Source organism: Hirundo rustica, chromosome 1, assembly GCF_015227805.2.
Source record: "Hirundo rustica isolate bHirRus1 chromosome 1, bHirRus1.pri.v3, whole genome shotgun sequence".
In the NCBI taxonomy this organism is placed as follows: domain Eukaryota; kingdom Metazoa; phylum Chordata; class Aves; order Passeriformes; family Hirundinidae; genus Hirundo; species Hirundo rustica.
In genome coordinates, this window is record NC_053450.1 from 20,354,671 (window position 1) to 20,382,486 (window position 27,816).

The 27,816-nt window shown below is 39.8% G+C and overlaps 1 protein-coding gene across 4 annotated transcripts; it reads right to left on the reverse strand.

The window, feature by feature from the left end:
• FZD6 (frizzled class receptor 6) lies at positions 1-27,337 on the reverse strand. Of its 4 annotated transcripts, none has more exons than XM_040074134.1 (7): positions 27,280-27,337; positions 26,513-26,782; positions 9,670-9,866; positions 6,372-7,389; positions 4,031-4,179; positions 2,472-2,900; positions 1-1,969 (listed from the first exon to the last, which is right to left on the reverse strand). In XM_040074134.1, exons 3-7 carry the CDS (start codon positions 9,849-9,851, stop codon positions 1,813-1,815), a joined length of 1,935 nt encoding a protein of 644 aa, XP_039930068.1. In that variant the 5' UTR covers positions 9,852-9,866; positions 26,513-26,782; positions 27,280-27,337; the 3' UTR covers positions 1-1,812. The 4 variants fall into 4 exon arrangements, with proteins under 4 accessions (XP_039930068.1, XP_039930041.1, XP_039930050.1 ...); XM_040074107.1 differs by having other exon boundaries at positions 26,406-26,782; XM_040074116.2 differs by lacking the exon at positions 27,280-27,337 and adding an exon at positions 27,174-27,271 and having other exon boundaries at positions 26,406-26,782.
• Positions 27,338-27,816: the final 479 nt, after the last annotated feature.

A 27,816-nucleotide genomic window follows, 5' to 3' on the forward strand; every position in this document is an offset into this window, starting at 1 on the left:
TATACAACAGCATCTTTTATTACTAACAAATACAGTAATAACAAAACTACTGAAGATGTGTATAAAGTTACCTGGTTACAAACAGAACTAGAAAAATGAAGGGTATTGAGTTTGCCTTTTCACAGGAGGTTTTTCATATCTTTCTTCCTGTCCACTTAGTAGCAAGAATTATGTGTACTTTTAATGGGAAATTCTAAAAGAAAGAGTATATCCCATTGAAGGCAATAAATTACAAACGCTGAAATGTAGATACTGTAACATAAAGGTAAAGAAATCCCATTTTTAATGCATGACGGATAAAACTAATTACTTTGGTTTATCCTGACCATTGCTCCTGCTGTTCCAGCATTTACATGTCCTTTGTACCATGCAATTTTCATGAATGCTGCTCCAACTCACAGTAAATTCTCTGCATAATACCGTAACATTGAGAAAGACTCTTATTAGTGGTCAAATGCAAGGTGCTGGACAGTCTTAGAAAATGCACTGACATTTAGGTTTAGAAAACAGCAAAATCTGCCTCCAAATTTTCTCAAGTAATAAATCCCACTGGATCTTAAAAAAATCTTGACACCAATGAAGTCAGACAATGAAACTGTTATCCACATCAGCAGTACTTGCTCCTAAGAACCACCTGATATAAGAAAGGCTGTATGTATTAAGGCCTTTTTGATTTACAGAAAATATATTGTTGTAGCATAATAGAAAATTAGGCTTTGTAGGAAATTAGGCTTTGTAGGAAAAGTTTTAAGGCTATCTTTTCAGTAAATAGGTTGTTAAAGAAGCCTGCATATTAATAACTCAACAGTTATTTGGAGCAGTTATCTGCAAGATGTTTCTTTATAGCATTAAAAAAAAAAGAAGTTACTCGTATAGAAACAGCAAAAGATGAGCTGTCGCTACAGCTCAGGACAAAAGCCCAAAGCCTGCTCGTCAGAGCCCAGGATCTGAGGGGCTCCCTTGGGCACCATGCCCTGGAACACCACAGCAGGAGAGGCTCCAAGAGGCAGCTTTCTGAGACAGTGCTGCACCTTCTGCACCATCCCTGCAGCAGGACCCGTCACACCCCAGAGATCAGTGCATGTTATGGATAAAGGTCCAACCTGCTTTTCTCAGAACTGTGTCATGTTGGCTGAGCACCAGGGGGCTGCTGGCTGCAGCAACACCCCAAGGGAAGCAAGGGAACTTTCCCAAGTTTGTACAATACATACAAAACAGTAGTTCTAAGGATTGACCTTATGCAGTCACTTATTTACAAAATTCGTTTTTATGTACAAAATAAACTGCTATAATTTCAGATTCCCTTTCATATTCAGTGTACAAGCTACCATAAACCAGTGCTATAACTGATACAGCATGATGCATAATTTAGAGAGTAGAAATCTGTGCATCACTTAAATTTAAGTGATAGTGTTTAAGAGACGGTAAAAAAAGAGAAAAAAATAACAAGTTTTGAAAAACATCAAAGAGGCAGACGGAATTTTATACCTTGAGAAGTAACAGTGCTTTCCAAGCATTATTTTAATGCAATTCATTACAAAGTGTTCTTTATATAAGGAATAATATTTGTTTCTCATCTTTTTCTTACATTATTGCCATGTCCTACAGAACTTCCATTTCCAGTAGTCTTGGACAGGATTAAATACAGTACATTATTGCTAGCTGTCCCCACAATAAAACATACATTTTTTAAGTGCAAAGCAGGATATGTGTGTTTTTTAATAAGGCACAGAATATCCATTATTTCCAGTATAACAAAGAACTCATGTTAAGCTTTATGCAATGCAAGTGTCCATACAAATTTTCAATCTTTCAAAGATTAGAACTGTTTCCTGAATCCAACTCTCTTCTGGCATCTGAAGCTGAGTAGACAAGTAGTGATACGGAAGGTGACTGTGAGACATCAGGTATTTGGGAACAGCTCCTTTGTAGTGAAGGGGATTCACTAAAATCATTTTTAGGAGTTATTCTGTAAGTAATGAAAAATAAAACAGAGTAAATTTTAAGCACGGTTTAATTTACATTACACTGGGGTAAAAAAAAAAGAGTAGTGAAATCATAATATGTTTTCAACTGTGTTGTTTTCCAAACGCAGCACAGTTCTGTACGCTTTTCCAACCCTTGGTCACCGTTGTTCTTTTTCAGACCCATCACCTGTCAAAGTGATTGCAGTGCAGTCACAGGTTTCTTGAGGGTAACTGTTCAACAAGGCAACAATATTCTACAAGCCAAAGCTCCAACACACAATACTTAAAAGGAAAAGAAGAATCCTACAAAAATACAAAGAGCCCACATGCTAAACATACAGCCTGCAAGTGGCATGGCCACAGTACGCAAGTTCTCTTGACAGCTACTGAAGGTCAGCTGCATCCTAAGAATACCCTGATTCTTCAGGGGGAAGAAACAGAAAACTAACAAAAAGAATGCTAACATGTATACACAAAGAAAAGATTTGAGTTCCGGAGCCTTACCTTCCTTCACCTACTCTCTTCATACTCTCAGCCAAAGTACTCATATGACAGGTGCTTTCTGCTTTGTTTCTCCTTTCCACCTGATCCATGGTCAGTTTAGGACTGGGTAACATTTGATCTCCGCTGCTTTCACCTTCCTCGACTCTTCGGGCTGATGCTCCATCTGCCTCTACCTCTTTCTCAGATGTCTCTGGAGAGATTTTAATTTCTGCCACAGTTTCTTGGCTTAAGTAATCATGATTAGTGATTGCTACTGCAGAAGTTCCATGATTTGTTGTGCCACCTGTACTGGTCCCCATTGACTTTGAAATTACTTTCAGTCTATGTGAAGTTGACTTGTAGTGCTTCTTTTTATGTTTAACTTTGGAATTGTGCCTCAAGAAAAATTCACATGATTCTTGCAGCACTCTTCGACTCTCACTGATTGGACTGAAAGAGAGTACAAGCACATAACTGAACAAAGAGGATAACCTTAGCTATAATATAATAAAGAGTAGTACATAAAACCTTGAAAGAACAGCAACCAGTGATGCAATCAATGTTAATGAACACAGGGAAAAAATTATATGTGAAAAGAGGAGAAAGAATTGTAATGGCTCCAAAATAATTTCTTTGGAACAAATAAATAAAGCAGATTTCTACATTTCTTACTTCTGCAAATAGATACAACGACGACAGTGAATTAATGATCTGTTAGAGAGAAAAGAAGGATTAGCTCATAAGCAGCTGCATTACTAACTTTACACAGTCAACCTCCTTCAAATGAAAAAAGGTAAGCGTGGTAAAAATTACTTCATTATTTTTAAGTCCTTGTAGCTAAAAGCAATTAACATCTGAAACACAAGAAAAAAAATATACAGGAAATGGAAACAGGGGAGAGGGAAAGGAAGCTGTAAATTCACCACTGAGGAATTTAGATGTAAAATAAAAAGAGCTTAGAGACTACTGCCTTGGGAAATCCAAAGAAACAAAGCTATCTAAAACCACAATATGATTTATAAGTAACAGATAATCTGAAAAGAAATAATCAAGTAATAAAAAAGAATTGGAAAAAATTACAACTACAAGAAATGGAGACAAAATTTATAAACTGTTCAAATCCATAGATATAAATTTGCTTAGATTAGGTAATAAAATTGAATTATTCTGTTTAATTTTAAAAAATATTGCATGACAGTAAATGTAGTACTAAGTACTGTGTCAAATAAAGTGGTCACAACACATGAAAATAACTAAACTGATGGCTGAAATTATCTTTCCTCCTTTGACTGTGAACCAGAGATGTATTAGCCAGTGCTAAACACAGCAACACATCTTCTGCTCTACAAAAGAGAAATCAGCAGAGGAAAATATTTCCTGTGTTCTAGAGACTGTTGCTAAAAGTTCACTGGATATTTAAAACTTCCCCAGATTCCAATGGAATTCTACTGATGCCCAAAGCAACACTTATAGTCTGAGGACAACATTTTGATGACATCATCTATATATAAAGAAACATGTCTGAAAGCCAAATTTAAGTACATACTTTATAAAACAGAGAAAAAAAAAAAAAATCTTACTCTCTTTTGCGGTTTCTGTTGAAGAAATTGGCCCATTCGGAACAGGTCTTTTTACTTCCTACCCAGAACACTGGAGATATGCCAACAATCAATGTTAGCAAATATTTCATCAGAAACAAAAATATTTCTGGTCTTGCTAGTGCCTTTGCCTAGAAGATAACAAAATTTTATAAATGCAAAGAAGTAAATATACTTGATTTATTTTTTTAAATGAAGAAAATGAATTTCTTAAATGAGAGACTTTCTCCTTACAACTGTTGTTCTTTGTTGAGGCTTGTACTGCAAACAAACATTAGACGTGTATGGACAAGTCAGATGTGTTTCAGCTGAATATACACTCCTGTCAGAAGGAATTGGTTTTTTGGGTTGGAAGGGACCTTAAAGATCCTCAATTTCTACCCCAGCTGCCACAGGCAGAGACACCTCCCACTAAACCGGGTTGATCAAAGCCCCATCCAGCCTGGCCTTCAATGCTTCCAGGGATGAGGCATCCATAACTTCTCTGGCAAACCTGTTTCAGTGCCTCTCCACTTTCAAAGTAAAGGATTTCTCCCTAATATCTAATCTAAACTTACTCTCTTTTCAGTTCAAAGCTATTCCCCCTTGTCCTGTCACTACACGCCCTTGTAAAAAGTCTGTGTTCCTTTTTCTTGTAAGCTCCCCTCAGGTACTGGAAGGATTAGTTGGGAGTTAATCTGATTAGACAGCATCTTCAAGGAGCTGCAGGGAAGTACACAGTAGCTTTCTGTTTATTGCAAAATTAATCCACCGATTTTCAGAGCTGTATCATAAGAGCTGAGACATTTAACTCAGTGAGAGATCATTATCTTAGGCTCTCATGCTGCAAATTTAATTTATGCCACTTGTCTTATCTGCCAGACCCATCTATGAAAGTCACTGTTTTTGTTAGACAGGTAACATTAGCTCCTTCAGTTTGTTTTTATTAGCAAATGTAACAAAAGTTACAAGCCAGTCTACAAGCCAGCTCAGGTAAGCCAAGGCCAAGCACACCTCTTTAAGCTATTCCACAATTAGCATACACTGTCTATTATAGGGACAGATCCCATAGAGTAGATCTTTGTGTAATATTTAATGGTGATATTTCTTCCTTCCAATGGGCTAATTAAAGGCTAAAAATACATGCTTTGTGTTATTATGCCAAGCTGTTATATTTAAACTCTACAAAACAAATCTTTGATTTTTTTTTTTTTAAGCATAAAAGTCTTGTTTTCAAACTAGTATATTCTGAAGCATTTAGGTTTATACAGAGCTCAGAATAAAATCCATTTAAGTCAAAATACACTTGTTAAAACAGTATTGGAAGCCAAAATAACAAAGTTGTCTGAGTTGTTCTACTCTCAGCTTATACGGGCTTCAATCCAGAGGATAATAAATGATGTTTAAGAACGTAAAGAGATCAATCCTGATCATTCCATAATGCCTGTGTTTATATTCCTCATTTTTAATGATAGTCTATTGCAGCAAAAACATAGATGGACAATGTAATGCAATGAAAGATGACACGAGACACTTGCATTTCTCTTACTGATGTTGTCTTCTTATATATTTGTAAGTATATAAAGCTCCCTGCAACTGCAGCAGACTTAATCCACTGAACACAGGCAGATTTAAAAGTCTTTCCAAGTAAGTTGGATTTTAAGAGGCAAATGTTAAATACAACCACCTCCACAATTTTAAGTTGAGGTTTTTTTCTTTATTTGCTTTTTTCCCATTTTTTTTAATAAAGAGTTCTTTGCATTTCTGAAAATCAGCCTACAAACAACAGCTATTGTGGAAAAAAAATATGGGAAATACATTTTTCCGCAATTTCAAGTGATTTACACTTCTACACTTTAGAAAAAAAAAAAGAAAAAAGAGATTCTAAATCTGTGGTTATAGGCAACATTTAAAATACAATTTAGTCTAAATTTTCAAGAACCATTATTTCAGCTTCAACTGAAATTGATGAAAATTCAACTTATGTACTTTGATACTGAGCTTGGCACCGAAGTACAAAGCAAATACTTTTAGAAACAAATATTGTGAAGAACAACCCTCCTCCATCACAATTTCTTACATGAAGTTCAAAGATCATAAAAAAGCTATATATTCTGTTAGAGCTTCAAGTTGGAATTTAATTGCTGAATGATACCTATTAGATTAAAATTTTCAAAGCAAAAGTAATACTCCATTGTTTCTGACTTAAAGAGGAGTTTATCACTCCATGCTTCTGAAGTGATTACTTGATGTGAAAATAATTTACTCATTGCACAGCAGATATGCATATGGGTTTTTGCTAATTAACTTTACAGTATTATTTATAAAGGAAAATGTTACTTGCCTGATAAGGGCAAGGAATATGGTACTGGTCACAGTGGTCAAACACCCAAGTAGTTTCCCAGATTTTCCGGTTCACCAGTTCATAAACGTAACATCCAAGAAGCGCTACAAGTGGCACCAAGTACAAACCGCTAAAAACTCCAATTCGGATCATGAATTTCTTGAGCTTCTCCTGGTTCCTGCCATCGTGCTGAATGACCTGCCGCACGTGGTTTAGAGAGATAATGCCAGCTAAAAGGAGAGAAAGACCGAAAAAGACACAAAGGCACAACGGCAAAAGCACGAAGTACAGAGAGGCGTCCAGGTCATAGAGACCCACAAAACAAACTCCGCTGATATTGTCCCCTTCAACTTTGTTCATTGCAAGGAGCATAACGGTCAGAAAACCGGGTATTCCCCAGGCAACTGCATGGAACCACATGGCCTTTTGTGCAATAGCTTCACAGCTCCATTTTCTTCCCGCTGCAAGGAACCAAGTGATTGTCAGAATCACCCACCATATAGTTCCTGCCATAGTGAAAAAGTACAAAACCATGAAAAGGACAGTACAGGCTTTGTTTTGGGAGCCAAGAACAACCGTTTCACCAATTTCTAGCTTATCATCTGCCTCATTACAGGCAGTTCTGTTCCCAAGTAAAAATCCAATGAAGTACATTAGAGAGACTATGCTGTAACAGACAGAGTAATATATGATTGGTCTCTCTGGGTACCTAAACCTTTTAACATCAATCAGAAAAGTTAGGAACGTGAAAAGCGTAGCACAAAGACAAAAGATTGAAACTATTCCAATGAAGCTTTTTGCCACATCCAATTCATAATTTTTGAAGTACATATTGGGACATGGGGGTGCACATTGATCAATTCCTAGAAACTTGTAGCCTTGTCCATTGGTAGTGTGTAGGTGTCGGGGACACCAGAATCCATAATCCCTTCGGATCTGGCTTGGAGTCTTCTGAGTTCCATGTACATTTGTGGTTACAGGAGCAGTGGCAGGAGCAGTCTCATCGCAACTGATTAGTCTGAACAAATAAAGAGAAGAGGATATATCTCAATAGCCCTCATTCTCAACAGGAATTACTTCTTAGAAAGATGAGAAAAATCTGATCCTAAGCACTGTTAAATTTTATAGATAATCCAAATGTGAAGTTATATGGAAAAAAAATCAGACTGCATTATAAAAACCAAACTTTAAAATTATACTTTAAAATTATACTAAACTTTTACATATGTACATAAAATATTTACAGTAGTTGTGTTTTTTTAAATTTTGATAACAGACTGTTTGCAAAAGTAAAAAATCTTGTCAAAATGCAAGCTTCAATTAAGGAAGTAGACTGACATCATAATTGGTGACTAGTATATGATTATTATATTTTTTTGTGTTGTACAGCTATTTCATTACCAACAATAAACTGCCTAACTGAAAAAAAACTTATTTAGAAAATGCAAGCACTGTAAAAATTATTAGTATTTTAGTGATTTTCTATCTCCGTGATGTCAATTTAAAAACTGCTCAAGACTCAACTGCTCCACAGTTTAACTGGACACATGAGATCTTTTTATAGGGATAATACCAAATCAGCAGAGCTGGATGTATCTTCAAATGATATTTTATAACTTAAGCATTTATGGTCACATGCATCCCAAGTTTAAGTGTACATTTAAAAGGAACAAGTTTTGCATCCTAGCTTTTAAAGTAAAATTCTGTTATCTCAACATTCTTTGTCAAACACTATTACTCTCAATTCAGTATCCAAGCTCAGCTCCAGCTAAAAACTCCTTCAGTTCTTAGTTTTACTGCATTATCATGCTGTCCAAACAAATCCAGACTAAATGTTAAGAAAACCGATTCTATGGCAGATTCTTTTATTAACCACAGACTGGTGCAGTACTTGTGGCAACAGAGTGAACTTCATTCACTCATTGTCTTAATCAGCTTCATGTACATCTGTATAAATACAGAAGTGTGAACCTCGGGATTCTAGTTACTGCCCACACTCATGCCAGCTCCTTTTCCATGGGCTGCAGCAGCAGGATCTCTGCTGCCCTTAGAACATCCTGGACTTCTCAAAACATGGAGATGGACGTTTCAGTATTGGATACCACCTCACATATGAACAGGAAAGGTTCATTTACAGTAAATGCCAGTAGTAATAAAATAACTTAAAGCTGCACTAAATCCTGCAAAAAACATATTTTGATTTAAAATATAAAGATATATTGAATAATTGGATTCACTTGTAATTGTCCTACATTTTCAAAACACTCCTTGAAGATATCTGCTGGCTGAGGGGCACTATTGTTGCACAGAACCTCAGAAGATGGGAGAATGTCTTCTTATCTGAAAACTTCCCAACTTCTATTTTTCTGCAGAACTATGCGAAATGGCATTAATGGCAATTGTCATATTGACTCCAATACTGATTTCTACCAGAAGTCATCCACAGGACTACAGTCCCAGCTCTCTATCAGCCCCATTACAGATTAGCAACTGCATGTGCATTAGAAAAATTTTCAGTTTCCAGTCTCTGCCCCTTTCCTATATTTCTTGACTTTTTGATGTGTGTTACAAACAAACATGTATCTGGCCTTAATAATTTATAAATATCCACAGTTCGAGGTCATAATCTCACGAAGATTGCACTGGAGTGCTTCCATTTAAATGGTTTCCATTTAAAATATGTAGACATTGTTTCCCCAAATGAAGTATTAACTGTCCTCTATCTGAAACAGATGTGAACACCTTTGAGGAAAAGGTGACATTTCAAAAAAGAGAGTTCTGTCAGGCAGTACTGGAAAAGGAACACAAGAGTAGGTTGACACATTTAAGTAGTTAGGAGCAAGATAAGTTTCCTATTATTTAATGTTCTGTGTCTGCTCAAATACAGGATATTCTATATTTCATTATCTTTTGAGCAGTTACTTCTAAAACCCCTAATAAAGTAAGCACAATCATCCCTAGTTCAGAGATCAGAAAACAAAGCAAAATCTGTGCTGTAACATAAAATATTTTAAAATTTTAGAAATGTATAGTAAAAAAGCTACCTCTTGCAGGGAACTGATTATTGAAAAGAACTGCTGCAGAACTTTGTTGCAAAAAATGCCTACAGCAGAAAACGCAGGTGACCATTTGAATACTAAATTTTAATAAAGAAATGGTCCCGTGCATAAGCACTGCAGGGTCAGCATACTAAGCAAGTTACAGCAAGATAATATTTAACATTCTGCCTCAGACTTTCAACTCAGTCTGGGTCAAACCTGAATATACCACTCCCACCACCTGTCAATATGAAAAATACCTGTTACATTCCAGCTCTTCAGGCCATGCAATTCCAAAAGTGTCCATCAACTGCTTACAGTCAGAATACACCTTCTCACAAAGGCTTCGACATGGGTGAATCACGTGAATCTGATCTAGGCAGGCTGGGACAAAGGCTCTGCACAGAAATGTGTGGACGTCTGGTGAACAGTGAAGATTCATAAGAATAAGGAAAGGCTACAGGGAAGGAAAAGGCTTTGGTTAACAATTTTTAGAAGATAATTCAAAGTATCAAAACTAACTTTCATCACTAGGGCTCACACTTAATCCTATGTAGGTTTGAAAAGATCCTAGAAAATAGTGCTTCTTCAGCAGTTCTGAAAAAGCAAAACCCACTGGCCTGAGTGGCAAGAGGCTCCGTTAGCACTTCCAGCCCTTGTCCCAGGATCTTGGACAATCTGGCTATCCAAACCCCATTTTTCCTATTTGACAACATTAGAAATCTGAAGGGTAGTATGAATGCCCAAGATATTTTAAAAATTAAAGTAAAACACTGAGTTTCTTTGTACACCAGTCAGCTTCTAAACAAATGCCCGGAGGTTTTTTCAAGGTGTGTCTGTTCCTGAAGTTCCTGTTTGATTACATTTTCGGTCTAAGTGATGTGTTGTACTCATCTTCTCTCACACTAAGGACATCCTAAAGAGATCCAAATATTATTTCTCATTTTTAAACATCTCATTTCAAATTTGTCTCAACATGATTGAGAATTTCTTTGCTTGGATAACCAAGTACCAGGCAGTGAGTAACTGATGATCGTTCTTACTAGAGAATTCATAGAATGAAGTTTAACTTTTTCTGCTCAATGCACTCAATTGCTTATTCACAGTCAGACATGTTTTTAAGTTAAAAAAAAAAAAAAAAATCAAAAATAATCCCAGCCTTTCTGTTCTAAAGTTTCTCAGCTTTATTGTTAGGGCAAATCATTTTGGCCAAAATACCAGTGTGTGTGCAAATGTTATGTGTGATGTAAAACAGGGACAGTGCATGCAATTTTCAAAGTCGGTCAAGCTTTTAGTAAGACTTTTATTTAGTAAGAATTTTATTTAATTCTTTGCCATTAATGTCTCTCAAACAGCTCAACCAATGGCTGTAAAAGGAAGGAATAGATTCTGAGTCCAGAACAGTATCCTTACTTTTTTCAGCTTTTAAGTATCCCATATATATATATATATATATATATATATCCTTACCCAAGAAGCAAGTCTTACTACTGAACATGCTGTTTAAAAGAAAAGACAATTATACACAAATTTTCCCTTATAAAATGGAGTATCTACAAGTCCTTAAAGGACCTTGGTAATAAATACAGGAATGTGTGGGGAGGAAGGAAGAAGATAAGGCAGAGCAAGAATTACATAAAAGTGTTTTATGATAAACCAAAAAAATGTTGGCAGTACCCTTCAGAGCACTCCAGCTGTGTGCTGCATCTGCACATGCCATTACAACAGGCACACAGAAGTTTGATCCCTCTCTGAATGTCTCCTCTTGAGCTGCCTTTGCTGGAACCCAATATTTGAGTATTTCATGACAAGGAGAGAAATGCAGTTCTGGCATACTCTGTTCCAGTTCCATAAATTGGATTATTTCTTAAAGGCTGCATATCTTCAGATAAAAAAAGTAGTCAGAAGTTTACCCTAAATGAATTCAATTTCCATGGCCTAATTATGATGTCTCTTTTCTTCTCAATTGTTAATTTATATTTGCTCTGTTCTTCCTGGAACTTAGGATAAGGACAATAGCCTGGGAAGTCATATTGATTTGTTACAGGAACCGAGTTTACTTTTGACATTAAATCTTGTAGAAATTGTCTTTGTTGTGAATTCTTCCTTTTTGTCATCCATAGTTCATCTCACTTGATTAAAAAGTAAAACTAATTTTCTAGAGCAAGTTTTGGACTACCAGTCAAAAACCTTTTCAGACTTTAACAGTCTTCTCTAGAAAAGTAATAATTTTTTTAAATCCCAATATTTATATCAATTAAACCAAGTTTACTCACAGAGATATTTTTCCAACTGTTTTGATAAGCAATGCAACAGTTTTTAAATAGCATTTTCCAACATAGCTAATAAGGTTACATATTTTAAACTTTCTCCTTTGACACAGCAAATTAGCATAAAGAAAATGTCCAGTGAAGAAAGTCAGGACATAAAACCAACCTTTACCCCTCCAAAAGAGTTTCTGTCTTATGAAGCTACTTAAAAGCTAAAACATCACAAGAATCACAATATGTACAATGACACTGGGTATTATAGGTAGACAGCAAACAAAAAACAAAAATAAAATAATAACAAGACTTTTGCTAAAGCATGTTGTCATTGCCTAAACACTTGTTTAAAGAGCATATTTTATTTAAATGCAAAACCATCCTTACAGATAAATTGAAGAATGCAAGTTTTTAGGAAGAATGCTATGTTTAGACTATAAAGCCGTCAGAGTAGAATTCCAAGGACTTGGCTGCCAAGAGTAACTGTTCTTGCAATAATTCTTTTATTTCTTTCTCTGAGAACACAAGCTGACCTCCCAAGTCAGACCATTCAGCTGGTAGCAAGGGGGCTGCAATAAGACATCTCCTCCAGTTTCCTACTATCAAGGGTTTAGGAAACACGCTGGACATTGCAACACAACCACTGTGTTGGGCAGACAGTGACAAACCTTTCTTCCTAAAACGCATCTTATCCCTTCTTCAATCATTTCACTTTAAACCCTTTGTAAAATACTACAGCAGTAAGTTGCCCTGCATAATTTAAGAAGACATTGGTGAGAAAATACTGCATTTAACCTGTTGTAGCTCCTGGCTTTGCAGCCTAATGTGTGTTTTGACAGAAAGGTAACAGATCACACTATACTTTTTCCATGTCATTTTGTCTTCCTGCTATCATTTTTATATTATATTTATATATTAGTATAGCAACATTTAAATTTTGATTTCTGCTCCTTTCATAATATACTTTGTTTTCTGTTTGCCTTGTCTAAATTTGAAGACCGCCATCACATTTCCAGTGACAACAAAGACTTTCTGAGTGACAGTAACTGATAAAATACTGTGCCCACCCACTTGTACAGATAGTGGGCATTACTTTCCCCCGTATTTATTACTCTGGGGGTTATTTTCCCCCAAACTTATTACTCTGTATTTCCTTACCCTAAATCACACCTACCATTTTATTGCCCAGTTGCTTCTAGCTCATGATCTCTCTGAATTCTTTCATCCCATTTTGTTTTCTCAGCAAATTTAGTACCTATCCCTCTTCTAGGTCCATTTATGAATTAGTTTCTTATCAGAGGTTTCAGTACAAGTAAGGGGAACCACTCTAGTCATTTATTTGGTATAGCATGAAACTATCAGCTCAGGATTTAATACCTCTTATTGGGAAAAACCATTTATCTATTTATTCATTTATTTCTACTTTTCTTCTTGTTCTTTAGGCAGGCATTGGAAAACAAAGTCTCCAATGGGTTACTAACAGAGTATCTTTAAAAAATACAGGCTGTGACCATGTTTTTGGAAACTGAAGTATATAAAATATACCATCTGAATTATCCCTTTCAATAGAAGTATAGAGTCCTTCAAAAAACTCTAATAGATTTTACAGCCAATGAGTTTTCTCATCCAAAAAAACTCTATAAAATGTAAAATTTTGCCTCAAGCTCACACAAATGGGATTTGTAAAATACAGATTTATTTTCAGCAACTGCCTACTTTTACCATTTAAGAACACCAGAAGTTAGCGAATTGTGCCTGGAACTCTGCTTACAGGAAGGTATCTTTAAATGTGGGCTTCACTTCCAGCTAGCCAAAATGGAAAAGTTTGCTCACAGAAAATAGTATGTCTGCATTTCTGGATGGACCATAAAAGCAAAATCTTACCAAAACCAGTAAGTATTTGCTTCTCCAGCTGCATAGTCTAGAAGCAAAAAATAAAGCCAAGATCACAAGCTCACTGACAGTAAGATTCAGTTTCTTCAAGGGCACTTTATCTGAACCATGGATGTCCCAATCATGAACCACATTTTACACAAGTGGTCAGCTGGGTAAGTTGCATGCATGCACAAGCTGGTGTCCTAGGCATCCAAGTCTGGGCTAAAACTCAGAATCTTATACCATAATCCTCCTCTCTTCAGGAAGTTCAGGACCTGCATGTGGCACAAACACACAAAATTCTCTCTTCCAGGAAACAAAGGCACTTGGCATCTCAAGCACTAGCAAACCACTGCCCTGTCATACAAAGAAGAGATGAAAATCTGCATACTGGGTGATGAGAATGTTAAAAACAGAGTGAAACCAGACTCTTGAGAAAACAGAAATGGAGCTTCACAGAGCCAATGTAAGTCCTAAAATATAAATTCTCAGCTTGACAATAGGAAACAAAAGTCAGTAAATATAAGGCAAACTAGAATACAGGAACAATGTTAAAAACAAAACAAAACAAAACAAAAAAACAACCAAACAAATAAACAAAAAAAAACCACCACCCCCCCCAAAAAAAACCACCCCCCCCCCAAACTAATAGCAGCTGTAAAGTCAAAGATGGTGTAACCTGTAAAAGCAAGAATGCACTGCCTCAAGCACTATGAGTGAAGAACCAAGGACCATGGGATGCAAACTTTCCACTAACAAACAGGAAACCTTATTCAGTCCTAGACTCCTTACAAGGTGCGTCTATGTTGTATTTTCTCCAGCGGCAAAGACAAGCTGCCTCAGAAATCCAGTTATGGTGTGGTTCTACAAACAGTAACACAACTAAAATAAGTGAAAACAAATGGTGTGCAACACAGAAAAAATGTCTAAGTGCAAACATGTTCTTAAATGTGCTGTGCCAACAAGTAAATTGCAACCTAGAACTGTAATTGGATCCTGTGCTTGCCATCCTTCTCTGTTTTGTGCTTAGCAGGCTTACAATTCCAAGACACAAGAGAAACAAGTTTATGATTCCATGCAGACATTCCAAATGCTCTGTTGTACCTCATCTCAATCTGACTGTAGAGAAAAGCACTACCAGAGAGGATCAGTCTCTGGAGTTCTGACAGATGATAACTACCAGCATAACAAGTAAGTGAAAATACTCTCCTGTACTCTGCTTATTAATGTCACAGAGATACTTTCATAACACAGAAAACCGTGGAATGAAATATCAATGTCTTGTTACAATCATCGAAGGCAAACCGTTATTTTAAGAGACAGGAAATACCTCGAATTGCTGAGAGACACAGAGGACTCAAGCATTTTTTCAGCCTCTGGAGTAAGATATCTAAGACAGTAACAACCTGTTCTCCTACCATGTTGAATCATTTAGCTTCATCAATCTAGTTAACACTGAGGTTAACTAAATCAAACAATGACAGACACCAACTGTCTCAGTGTTAAGCCATGTCACCTCTTTGATACAGATCTTGTGACTAAAGCTACACCATTACAACCTTGTTGCGGTGTATTTCAGTCACAAAAGCAAAGGCAGGCTTAAATCTGTATTTCTACAATTGTACTACACTGAGTATCTCAGATTCCCACCTATATTAAAGATAGACATTGCTATTCACATAACTATGTAGCTGCCTTACAGGAAATAACACCAATCTAAATAATGAATGATCAGAGTCATAGAATATCTCAAACTGGAAGAGACTCAGAAGGGTAACCAACTCCCTTGCTTCTTTCAGGGCACCTTCATGATTAATAATTAAAAATTAATTGTTAATAATTTACAGTTCCATACAAACAAACCTACTATCCAGTCACTACAGAACTGAAGTACAGCCTCAAACCCTAAACCAAATATATTTCTAAACATGTAAGTTTGCAGATGTGATAATCACGAAATACAACCACTGTCAATCACAGTGCACACCAGCGATCTCAGAAGAGGAGACAGCAATTACTCTTCATACTCACAGAGCTATACTAACAATCTTCACAGTATCTTTAGCCACTTTTAAAATGATAATCTGTTTCAATTAAAAACAGCGGAGCAAGTATGGCACGGTTGATTTAATCCTACATTACTGTTACAATGGAGTTATTCTCAACTGGATGCAAACAAGATTAGCATCACACCAAGAGAGATTAATGTCTTCATGTGATTCCTAGACAGGCTGGCAAGGGCAGCAATTTGCTTATGGCCATAGTGAATCAGCTGCCAAGAATCTCTGACTTCTAGTTCATGCACAATTAACTAAGTCATGATAAATAAATGTCCCAACACATGAAACTAAATGAAGGGTGAAATTTTCAAGTTCGATAGATTCAAAGCAAGGTGAGAAAAGACTAGGTTTTTCCCATTGGAAGTTACATTGATTAATTTAGATCAAAGGCAGGTTAAACGCACTTCATTTGGTATGTAAGGATTTTGCAGGAGGCCGAGGCAGCTAAAGCGTCAGTGTCTTGTTGCTACATGCCTGCTAAAAGCTTTTACTTAACAGCAGAACTGCAAAACAGGAACATGGCAATGCCCAGAAACATTAGTGCAATGCCAGCCAGCAAAGAACATGGTATGAACTCATTTGAGAGCCCATATACACCATGTCCCTTCCTGAGCTGTGGGTAATAATCAGCTCCCGCTGCCAGCAGCAAGTATCAGCTGTAATCTGGATTTTCTCAGCTCAGTTAAAATTACATGGGTAAAACAACAGAAGTTTTTCAGGACTAAAAGTAACCATTGATATTTTAGCTATAAATGTATGTAAGATATGCATAATAAATGTGAATACTTTAAAGTTTAATATGCATTATTAGTGCATCCTGATTTGACAGAGGTAAAAAGAAAACTATCAAACATACATTAATTTGATTTCTATTTTAATAAGCTGCTTTTAATGAACAACATTCCTTTCTGCAGCTTCCAAAATAAGCTAAAAGTACATAAAGTTGTGTTTAATCTAAAAACTTTCCAAACATTTTTAAAATGTAATCAATTTAAAATGTGCATAGATAAGAACGAAGTATTTTGTCAGAGTACAAAGTAGGTAGCCCCTGTAGTTTAAAATAGACAATAGTTTAAGTTTCCTACTCCAGGAAAATCTGAAGTTCAAAGAGCTGGCAGAGGGTGGAGGTGGTGCAGAGAAAGAAAAGGGTAGTAAACAAGCCAGTGGGACAAACGATGCTGTTCTGCAGCGAAAGATGTTTGCAAAGATATAAGCTTATTTTTGTCCTTCAACCGAACAGCGAAGGCAACACATGCCCTTAGACTGCCAAAGGGCTCTGAACAAAGCCTGGGGACGGCGCAGCGTGCAGGGGCTGATAAGCTGGACTGTGCCCAGCAGCGCTCCTCCCATAGCCGTGCAGGCAGGAGCTGCCTGCCTGTCAGCGCCTGAAGATCACTGTTTGGACAGCAGATCCTAAAACCTCCTGTGCTGTAAAGTCCCCAGCAGCTGGCCGATAGGCAGCCAGGTGTCCGTGGGGGCGGGCTCGGTGGGACTGGGCTTCAGCACCCATCAGCTGAAGCGTGCAGGCAAGAGTTCAGATGCTGGGCTGTGCAACTGCTCAGCGAGCCGAATCACTCAGCAGCGAAATGTTCAATGTATTTGCAACAAGAACGAGTCTGTCTGCAAACTCTTCACCATCACTTGCCCAACACATGCAATACACACACACATATATATATATATATACACACACATAATATGTGTTTGCATATTTATTCTGGTCTGAACTTTCATATCAGCTACTCAAAGTTATGAGAATATTAATCAAAAATCCTACCAAGGTAAGGACAAGGCACATGGAAGAATGTTTTCAAAGGTCAATAGGACAGCAAGGCACTCATGCACTTTCAAGAAAAGATAAACTCCAAAAAACTACTCCAATACCCACCTTGGCACCAACGTTGCCATTGACAGTACCAATGGACACTGACACAGAAGGATAAAGCAAGCTATTCTGGTTTTTTGGGGTTTTTTACTTTTATACACTCTGAATGGTTTTGTCACTATACAGTCACTATACAGAGTCACAATATATACTGAATTGGAAGGGACTCACTAGGACCATGTCCAACTCAAGTGAATGGCCCATGCAGGGATCTAGCAACATCATTTCCTTATGTAGTAAAACAACTAAATGCCATATTTTCCCTTTAAGTATTTTCACATGCAAAATAAAAAGAAATATATATCTAAATTTTTCAACTATAGCAGAAGTTATAAACAATTTAAACAGGAATATTACATCTCACTATCTGAAGCAAACTAAAGTACAACTATTTGAAATACTTTTCAAAATAGCTTATTACCAAAATTCCCTGCATTTTTTGTTCTAACCTAAATTATAGCTTGACCTAAATTATAGATATTCCAGCCTCTGCAATTTACAGTCCTTAACAAACATGAGAGCTTCTTCCCAAGTGTTACAGAACTGAACTACTTTTTACAAAGATTTTCAGTTATACATTGTATATGGTTTAGATTTTGTGCAAACCAGACAGAATATAAAAGACAACTGTAAGTTAACCAAAGAAAAGTATACTGCAGGTCCTTAGACATCTGAAGCCTAGACAGAGCTTCATTACATCTGGACTGTGGTAGCACAAGAATCACTAATCTTAAATTCTCTGTGTGTTATATAGGAGTAATTTGACTTATTGCTAAACTTTTTGTGCAGAATTCAATGTAAAGGACTACATGTAATAATGCTGACAGATTGTCTGTTATCTTTAAAAAAGCCCCTCATTTCAAAGAAATTCCAGCAGAAGTCTTACTGCTCTGGTTCCAAAAGTCATCAGATTCATGCTTCCTCCTCTCTCTGAGTGTGGAGACAACTTCAGCACAACAGCACCACCCAAGTTACCAGAGCAGTAACCCTGCACTATTTCTTTCTTACCTACTTTGTGCATTTTTAAGCAGTCTTAAATGAAAACTTTAGTAGTCTAAAAAATCCCAACTTTGTTATGATGTAGATGTCATTCAGGCATGCACAAGTCATCTGACCAAGCTGAAGCCCATGAAGCTGCAGTCATCTACCTCAGCATCTGCAGTCATTACCTCCCTCTGTCTTCTGCTTTCACTATTTCCAGTTGGTCATGCTTTGAGACACTCCCCAGTTTTGAATGTCTGCATTGGACACTGTTTCCTTAGCCCACAGTGCTCATCTTGGCGACATTCTCCTCATTATCCTCCCTATTTCTCCTGTTCTAAAAACTCAAGGCCACCTCTTCTTTCTCCCTCTCATGTTATGATTGGTGGCCATGTTAACCTTTGACATTTAACGTTCTGTTTGTAGCTCTGGGTATAGTCCCCTACCCAACTGGATTCTTAGAATGGTGCACCTTCTACCTTCCTTGCAAGAGCATTAGCTCATGTGAAACAATATGCAGCTGGGACATGGCACCCTAGCAAACAGGTATTCCTAGGTCACCATGAGGCTGGATAGGTACAGCCCCTCTCCAGAAAATTAATTTTTTAAATTTTGCATGCAGGACAACTGTGTGGAGAGTTTGGCCACAAAGTGCTTTGTGGCAGTAGCTACTAAGACTGAAATCTGGTTATGCAGGCCCTCTGGAGAATACAGCATGAGGAAAACTTGGAAGGATGCGGTTATTCCTTGAAATAACTCAATCTACCAGAAGTTTAAGTACAGGAAAGGTGGATTTTTTTTTTTTTTCCCTACCAGGAAGCTCTTGTCTAGAGGAGAGGTATCTTCAGTAAGAAGACATCCTTACTGTCCTACAAAGCCTGATCATCCAGGCCTCAGTCCTCCATCTACAGTAGCTACTTACACAGCTTCTGCACACCTCTCCCAACAGCTAAGCAGAGATCAAGTCTCCACTCCTCTACACTACACAGCTCAGAAGAAGAGGGCAGACGTATGCATCTTTTCCACTGGCAGGCAAATTACTAATGTGCTACAGCATTCACAAATGCACACAAATACACAGAAAAGACCCAAAATGGCAACCACGTGACAAAGAAACCATGTTTGCCCCTAAGGGCTGGTGAATCAACAGTCAACACAGAGAGAGAAAAAGGCAGCAAATTTTGTGGTGCAGCTACTCCCACCCTCCCCTCTGGAATGCAGCAGAGAGAGAACTAAAGAGATGACATAACAGTAGTTTTAGAAGTTGACAGCTTTAATCATTACACTGCCAAACTAGAAAAGAAACCATGGACATTTGACCACATTCCCCAATCCAATGTGGTTATTTTCTGGACCATTTGCTTTTTATGGTCTTTATCAATGAAGGCATAGGTAACATCTTGTAGCCAAGGTGTCACCCTGAACATCCATCCTGCAAATGGAAAACTAAGCCTACATTCCACCTCCACCAGCACACAACAAGGGCCCGAGCTCCATCCAGCCTCCTGCCCCATGTTGCACTGTGGACAAAGAGCATCTCACACCCGACCACCACAAAGCCGGCTTCAGAAAGACATCAGGATCCTCTGGCATTCTTAGACTAGATTTGTAGATGACATAAACATCCTGAGCCTTGCAAAGATGTCCCACAATGTACCTTGGTTCACCAAATCCTTCAAGACAATCCAGTTGCTGTGGCCAGAGCTGCTGTAGGCCAATGCTCAGGTGTGAGTTGTTACCCAGTTGTTGATCCCACACAGTTTGACAGCTCACAGACAGCAGGGAGCAAACAGCATGGACCACCAGCACACAACAACGTACAATTTTGCCCTACTTGCCTGCTATTCAATGAAAGATACGTGAAGATGACCTTCAAAATCATGGGTCACCACATCACCATCAGCAGACCTATCCTACCTAATCTAATGCTAGGTTTTGCTAATGATCAGGTAAAGTTCACAAGGTTCCACTGGGGAGCAGCCACTTCCATAAAAACACTAAGACAATATGGAAATTGCACCTGTGTCTCAAAGCATTTTGCCCACTGCTCACTTTCCCCAACTCCAAGGATGATGTGCTCTCAGCAGACAGCTCAGCTCCCAAGCCCTGACTGCCTCCTATCAGAGAAGGCAAAGTAGTTACCAACTCAATAGCTCTGTTCCTGTTTTCCTTCTCTATATAAATAGTTTCAGGGAAGCTGTTCCATTCATCCACAGGTGTCCTCTAGGAGAAGGCTACAGCAGCAGGACCAAGTCCATCACTGCCTTGATTTAGCCAGTAATTGCAGATTTGAGTGTGGAGAAGAGGGAATTGGAGACAAGGCTGCACAGTGAGACAGAAACCACCAACAGCTTGCAGCTCCACTTGAACATTAACCAGGGCACTGCAGAAGGGACAGACATCTGAAGGAGACAAACAAGAAGATACCACGGTATTTCTCAGAAGCCTGTTGTTGACAAATCTGCAAAACAGCCTTCCGTAGACAGCTTCAGACCTCATGCACAGTGAGACTGGCCAAAATCTAACCCAGAGTAACTCCTCTGTCTCAGGCAGTAGACAGGTAAGAAGTGTACTGACAATTTCACCTAGTAATCCACTCTTGTAACACCAAATTACTGCTACTGTAGGCACAGCCTCTGAAAGTGGATAAAGAGGAGGCTCTTGGAATCGCACTGTCTAAACCATCTCCGAGAACCCCAGCCACCATCTTTGTCAGGCGTGCATTACTTTGGACACCCATGCATTCTAAACAGCATCCTTGCAGAACAAAGAACAAGGAAGTGCCATTCACGTTATCAGTCCTGCTGCTCAGAGGAAGCAGCAGCAGATTTTGCAGATGACTGATATGCTTAGAGCCAGAGTAATGGGATTACACACGTTCACCTGGCTGCTTTCAGTCAATCTGAACAAGCCAATCACACTTGAAAGGCCTCAGTACTACACATAACATGTTTCTTTGGAATACTTGAGAGCAAGAGAGCACAAAAAATGAACACACATCCCAATTTTTTATGGTATTTTACAAAATTATGCAGATAATTCCCATGTTTTCAAAGCCTTAGTCAATGCTTTTCTGCAAGTTCCAAGGTGATGCTCAAAACAGAATTAGTCACGTCCAACTATTCCATATTTCTTGAGGCATAACCAGCAGAGAAGTCAGTTGTACTGCCTTTATTTCTTTTCATCCATATAAAGTATCTATAAATGATACTTTGGCATCTGCCAGCTTCCATTTAACAAGCATCAATTTACCTGTTTTATCACCACAACCTTTTGTGACCACCACTTCATTCTGAGAAGCTAGAAAAGTTATCTTAGTTTGTACAAAGTAACACATGATTTAATTTACCACTAAATTTACCACTTTTTACAAAAGCCTTCCTTCCCCCATAGTAGCATGGTAAAGAGACAACAAAAATGTTACAAACAAAATATAAATTAAAGATTCCTTTGTGCTTGTTCCATTGGGTCAATGTCCACACCTCTGCACACGTTCTCCACTTTAGGGTCTGAGGCAGCACCAGGGACAAAATGTAACTCCAAGCAGATAGAGAATATTGACTGTTTTCCTAAAATATGCTGAGATTTAAGCTTCAAGTTTTACATACTAGTGGTTCACCTATTACACCAAGTACTGTTCACATGAAATATAAGCAAGAAGCAAAGATGGCTGTCTCTAGAGACTAAGTAAATTCACACCTGTGCAACTCTGCAGGCTATCCCAGTAACAACCTTTTCACAAAACAGCACTTATTTCCCCAAAACTCCCATCCTACAGTAGTAGACAGCTTTTTCCTTCCTGTGTGTATACACACACGCACATAACCATCTAAGCTTGCAGACACCAGGTTTGCAGGTTTTTTTAAGTATTGTTATATTGAATTAACTTTGGATTTAGTGGAAGCAAATGAGGCCATTACATTACAGATTTTAACTCAAGCAAATTCAGTGTTAAATTTTTGAAGCACTTTTTAACCCCCTCTAAACAGCTCTGTTTAAACTGACCCCAGTTCTCACACAATTTCTGCCACTGCTGCAGCCAGCTGCACTTAAGCCTCCACAGAAACACACACACAAATTCTGGCACATGGCCATGAACTCAGAAGTGAATGGAAAACTCACTACTGAACCATTTTTTCAGTCTCTCTGAGGTACTTCATTGTTCTCTGTGCAACATTTTCCAGTGTTTTCTATAGTCTGCTCTAAAAACTCACTGGCAAGCCTTTCCCCTTTGTACTTCCACAGACCTCTGGATCTTGCCCACATCAGGAAGTCTCAAGGGCTTGTCTCCTGTGGACACATTCCAGAACTGCAGCAGAACAGATTAAGAGATATGAATGTAAGTTACAACACAATAACTCTCTGCCTTGATGGAATAATGCCTTCAGTTGACAAACTATTCCAGGACAGTTAAAGCAGGATTACTTTGGAATTAGAAGTGACTTGTTTTTGTGGACGACCACGAGAGGGAGTTACACCTATTTAAATACAGCTGTAATGAACCAGATCTTCTGTTATGTCCACTTATTTTCCTCATCAGACAAACCCTCGATCCTTCACCTCCCAACCTGAACTAGTAGTAACAAGAGCAGTTACTGATAAACTGCTTTGAGATACAGAGATGGTAGGCATCTGCAAATAACCAGATTCCACAGTCGTGCAGCTGTTTAACAAACATACAAAAAATTTCACACCACAAAACCATGTGGTTTTACATTCCTAAAGCCACCATTTGTTGTGTAAACAAAACTAATCCAAATATAAAGTAAAAATCAAGAAGCCAAAACTCAGTCTGTCAAGTTGAAAGCTCAGAATTAAACTAAAAAAAAAAAATATGTGATTGGAGAGAGCAACTGGAAATTATGTGTTTTTTATTGCAGAAAACAAGACCCCAGAGGGACTATGCCCACTAGCCAGAACATCCATAACAGAGGCCCATGTCATGACTAACATGAGTTAGTCATCTCCCTGCTCTAGTGTTTCAGTGTTTTGGTTCACAGCACATTATTATGAACAGCTGATACATGAGGCAGTATTGTAAGACCACGTATCAGCTGCTTTCCTGGAAGACAACCACTACCTGAGACAGTAGCTCCACATCATCCTCTCCTGGAGGATTACTATGAAGACAACATCGAGAAATACCAATTTAACACATTCCCAGAACAGCTCTTCTGGCTGTACAACACTCCCTCTGTTGCAGCAGAACACACCTGTAGAGCCTTCAGAGAGTGGGGTATTGTGAGTTATCACTGTTTTGGAGAGCGAACTTCACCTTGAGCTGAGACTTGTCCCCTTGACAAATCTTGGTCCTTTTGAGGAGTAAACACACCCAAAAAAATCTTAGAGGGCATAGAAACATAATACTGGATTAACATTAGGGCTCTCCTTGCACAAAGTATTTTTGATTTCTGGAAGAAGTCTCTCCTTTTTGCCTTAGGATTGCATGATCAAGTATCTTACTCAAAGTCAGTTATGATACGCTCAGTCAAGAGTATGCAAAATACTGCAGGCCTCAACCTCAAAACCCTCTGAGACCCGACATGTGAAGATGTAAATCTCATGCCCAATTTTGAGAACAGGCAGAGGGAGGGGAGGGGGAAGGACAGAATTAAAAGAGAAAGCCTTTAAGCATTCCTACTGAGGATCAAAAGAAAGCACTCTATAGAGTGAAAACATTCTAATAAAATTCTTTCTTTGGTATGTATGAAGTTTGGACTGAAAATCACACAAAAAAAATTTAAGCTCTTAAAACAACAGAAGTCTCCTCTGCCTCCTAACCTGCTACCTTGTTATGGCTGCAAACTGAAATTAAACACTATTCCAGAAGTGAGTGACTCCTCCTCCCCTGCTGCAACACTAAGTACCCTGAAAAGCAGAACTCTTTGAAAATCCTGAGAAGGTTCTCAGTGGCAATCAACTATGGACAAACTGGCACTGTTACTGAACGACATGAAGAAGGGCATCAAAATATGTGACCGGTACACACTGGTCCCTCTCAGAAAGAAGGCCCAGCAAAGAACCACCATAAGCTTTTACCATGTTAATTCCAAATCTAACCACTAGCAGTGGATTCAACACAAACTGCATAGAGAATGGGAGCAAAGACCCTTTCATCTGTAAAGCAGCTGTCTTAAAAATTCCCTTTGACCAAGTAATCCATCATCACTGCTGGACCACAAATAAAGGCAGACAGACCAGCACACAAGAGGCAGTTCAGAAATGTCTGCGCAGTGCCACAGTAGTTAGGAAAACCAAATTAGAAGCCAGGCAGTGGGAATGACAGGAGACTAGGAAGCAAATCAAAGAGGGTAGGCAAATCAAATCCTAACAGACACTTGTTCTCCACAGCCACCCAGCCAGTTGGCTGAGTAGTGATCCAACACTACAGTAGTCAAGTTATAAAGGTGACAGGATGGAGAAAGAGAGAAAACAAGGAAACTTCTCACTACCACACAATTTTTAATGAAATTTCTGTACAAGAAGGTAGGTAGCCATATGTAAGGTAAGTCATGAATACTTTCCACAAGCAACTCCTTCCACACATGCACTAGGTACAAGTTACTGACAGTTGAGAAAAGTCAGTCATAATAACCTAATAAAAATGGCTCTGTGGTCTCTCTGCCCTGACAGCAGCATGACTGGAAGGCACAAATACTGACAAATGCTGGCTCAACGGTTGCAGTCAACACACACCAAGTAAGAAGCAGCAGTGTACCTGAGGAGATAAAGTAGCAGACACTGCAGGAAGCATTCCTGAAAAATGACTACAGAAGCACTGCACAGTTCACAACTGAAGCCTACAGCCTACCTTCCAACTTAAAAGCCCTTGGTTTGTCAGAGATCTGCAGCCAAATTCAGTTGCTTGCATACAGATGGCTTAACATTTGATACCAGAATTTCCCATACATCTACACTGGACTGACGGGAACAATGTGAGACCAAAGCCTGTGCTATTCCAGGCTGGCAACTGGTGGCCAAACAGGGAATCGTGATTATAACAAGGAACACTAAAAACATGTTTTGGCAACTGAACCAAGCTCCTCCTCCAAGCTCAGTCAAGAGTATGCAAATAAGATTTTAGTAGCAGTACCTCCAAGACCACATATAATTTTTTTAAAACAGAATCTTAATATTCACCTCACTTCTGTTTCACTCTCTGCATAACACAAGACATGAGCTTTTCAAGACCTGTGTTAAGATTTTCCCCCTCCTACCACTGAAAAGCCATTATTAAAACAGGTTTAAAACTTGTTTTACAAGCCTCTCACCTAGAGAGGCTCTCATCCTTTACAGGTATTGCTATGGGCAAAGCCTTTCCACACTGTGGCATATTCTCAGGGGAGCCACACTTACAGTCAGTTCAGGTAAGAAAAGTGCTAATTTTCAGTTTAAAAGAGTAAAATTGCTCTTTCGGTCAGAAGTTTCAGCATCCAGTCAGAAGACAACAGAACGCAAAACCCACAAAGGAGAATAGGGCTAAGAATAACTTCAATTGCTTCTCCTTAGTAGATGTAAGGTGAGAGAGGAGCAAAGAGCATCTTCTAAATGATTTTTGCACTCAGTTCAGGCAGGCCAGGATATCATAAACTATTTCCCCTTTGAGTTTCAACAATTGCTCTGTATAACAGTAAGGTGCCTGAGCTATATCTGATCTGCCAAAATGCTCTGAATAGCCACATTGCCGTGCTACACCCATTCCTCTTCCACTCTAATACAGGATCCAAGGCAGAGTGGAGGAAGTTGGTAGCTCCCTTACATAGTGCTTATACAACCAAGGAGCTCTGAAACACTCTGTTTGAAGAAACATCTACTCACTAAATGTTATCTTCCTTGTCATTCATTGCAATAGGTATCCCAAATAATTTCTTAATGACAAATTTGTTACATACTATTGGGGTGGTGGAGGCGGGGGGGGGGGCATAACTTACGTCCATTTTGCGAGCAGCCGTGTCCTGATCATAGTGTCCCATGATGTTTGGAAAAAAAGTCATATTATAAGGCATTCCTGAACATCTGGAAATAGTAATTGGCTCACATGTGAATAAGCTGTGCCCTTGCACCAGAGCTAGAAGCAAACTGCAGGTCGCAGAAAACACAAGTGCTCCCATTTTGTCAGGCTCTCCAACTTCAGCACATTGCTCTGTTCAGTAGCAGACAGACCGGCGTTGCACAAGGATAAAAACACGCATCTTCCTCTGCTGGCTCCAGCGCAAGGCAGTAAGGCACACAATCAGACTCCTCGGAGCTGCTTTAGCTATTGCTCCATTTAAGCCGAGCGCGACTTTACTAAATCCCTTCTTCGAGCCTGTACGTGCAAAGACGGCACAGAGAAGTGAACAGCAGAAACAACCCGACCGCGACCACCCGTCCTAAGGCCGAGCTCGGCCTCCCGGCCGGCCTGCAGGCGAGAAGGCGGCTCCGGCCGGGCCGGGTGCCCCCGCGGCCCCTCCTCGACCCCACACACCCTGCCGGGGCCGCGGCTCGGCGCAGCCGCGCTCCGGGAGCGGCGCGTTCGTCCCCCGCTCCCTCAGGCCCCGGAGCCGCCGCCGCTCCCAACGCCCCGTTCCCAGCCCCGCCCTGGGAAGCGGCGCCCGCGGGCCCGGCGGTGCAGTCGGCCCGGGACCCGGGGCTCGCCGGGCGCGGCCCCGGCGCCGCATCCCCGCCACGCCCGGGCCGCGCCCCCGCCGCCCCCTTACCGGGGCCCGCCTCCCGGCCGCCGCCCCGCGGCAACGCTCCGAGTCGGAGTCGCCGCTCCCCGGGACGAGGCGGGACGGGGCCCGACTCGCTGCCGGCAGCACTCACCGGCGGCGGCCCCTCCGCGATGGCCGCCCCGCGGCACCTGCAGGATGTGGCGTCTGGCGGGCGGGGCGGGGCGGCCGCACCTTCCCGCCCCGGCGGGGCCAGGGGCCGGTGGCGGCGGACGGGCGGGGCCCCGGCCGGAGCCCCGGGGAGCAGTGACCCGGTCCGTGCGGCCGCGGCCCGAGGCCGGCCGTGTTGTGCCGGCGCACCTCGCGTGCAGGGCAGCTGGGAGGGGCTCCGGGACTGTAGCACGGCGTGAAAAATCCCTTCAAACAGACTCGGCGCTGGTGTTTTCGTAAACATCTCTGGAATGCGCTGTATAAATTCTGAAGGCAATTTACAGACATTCAAGTGTCGGGCCATGAACCTGTCCCGCCGTTGGAAGCGATCTCGAGGATTGTTTCCAAACGCACCTCGGACTTGCCAGGCGGAAGGGCTCCGCGCTGATACCTTCACTGCCACCTTCACTGCCACCCTTGCTGCCACCTTCACCGTCACTCTCGCTGCCACCTTTGTGCCACCTTCGCTGCCACCCTGGTT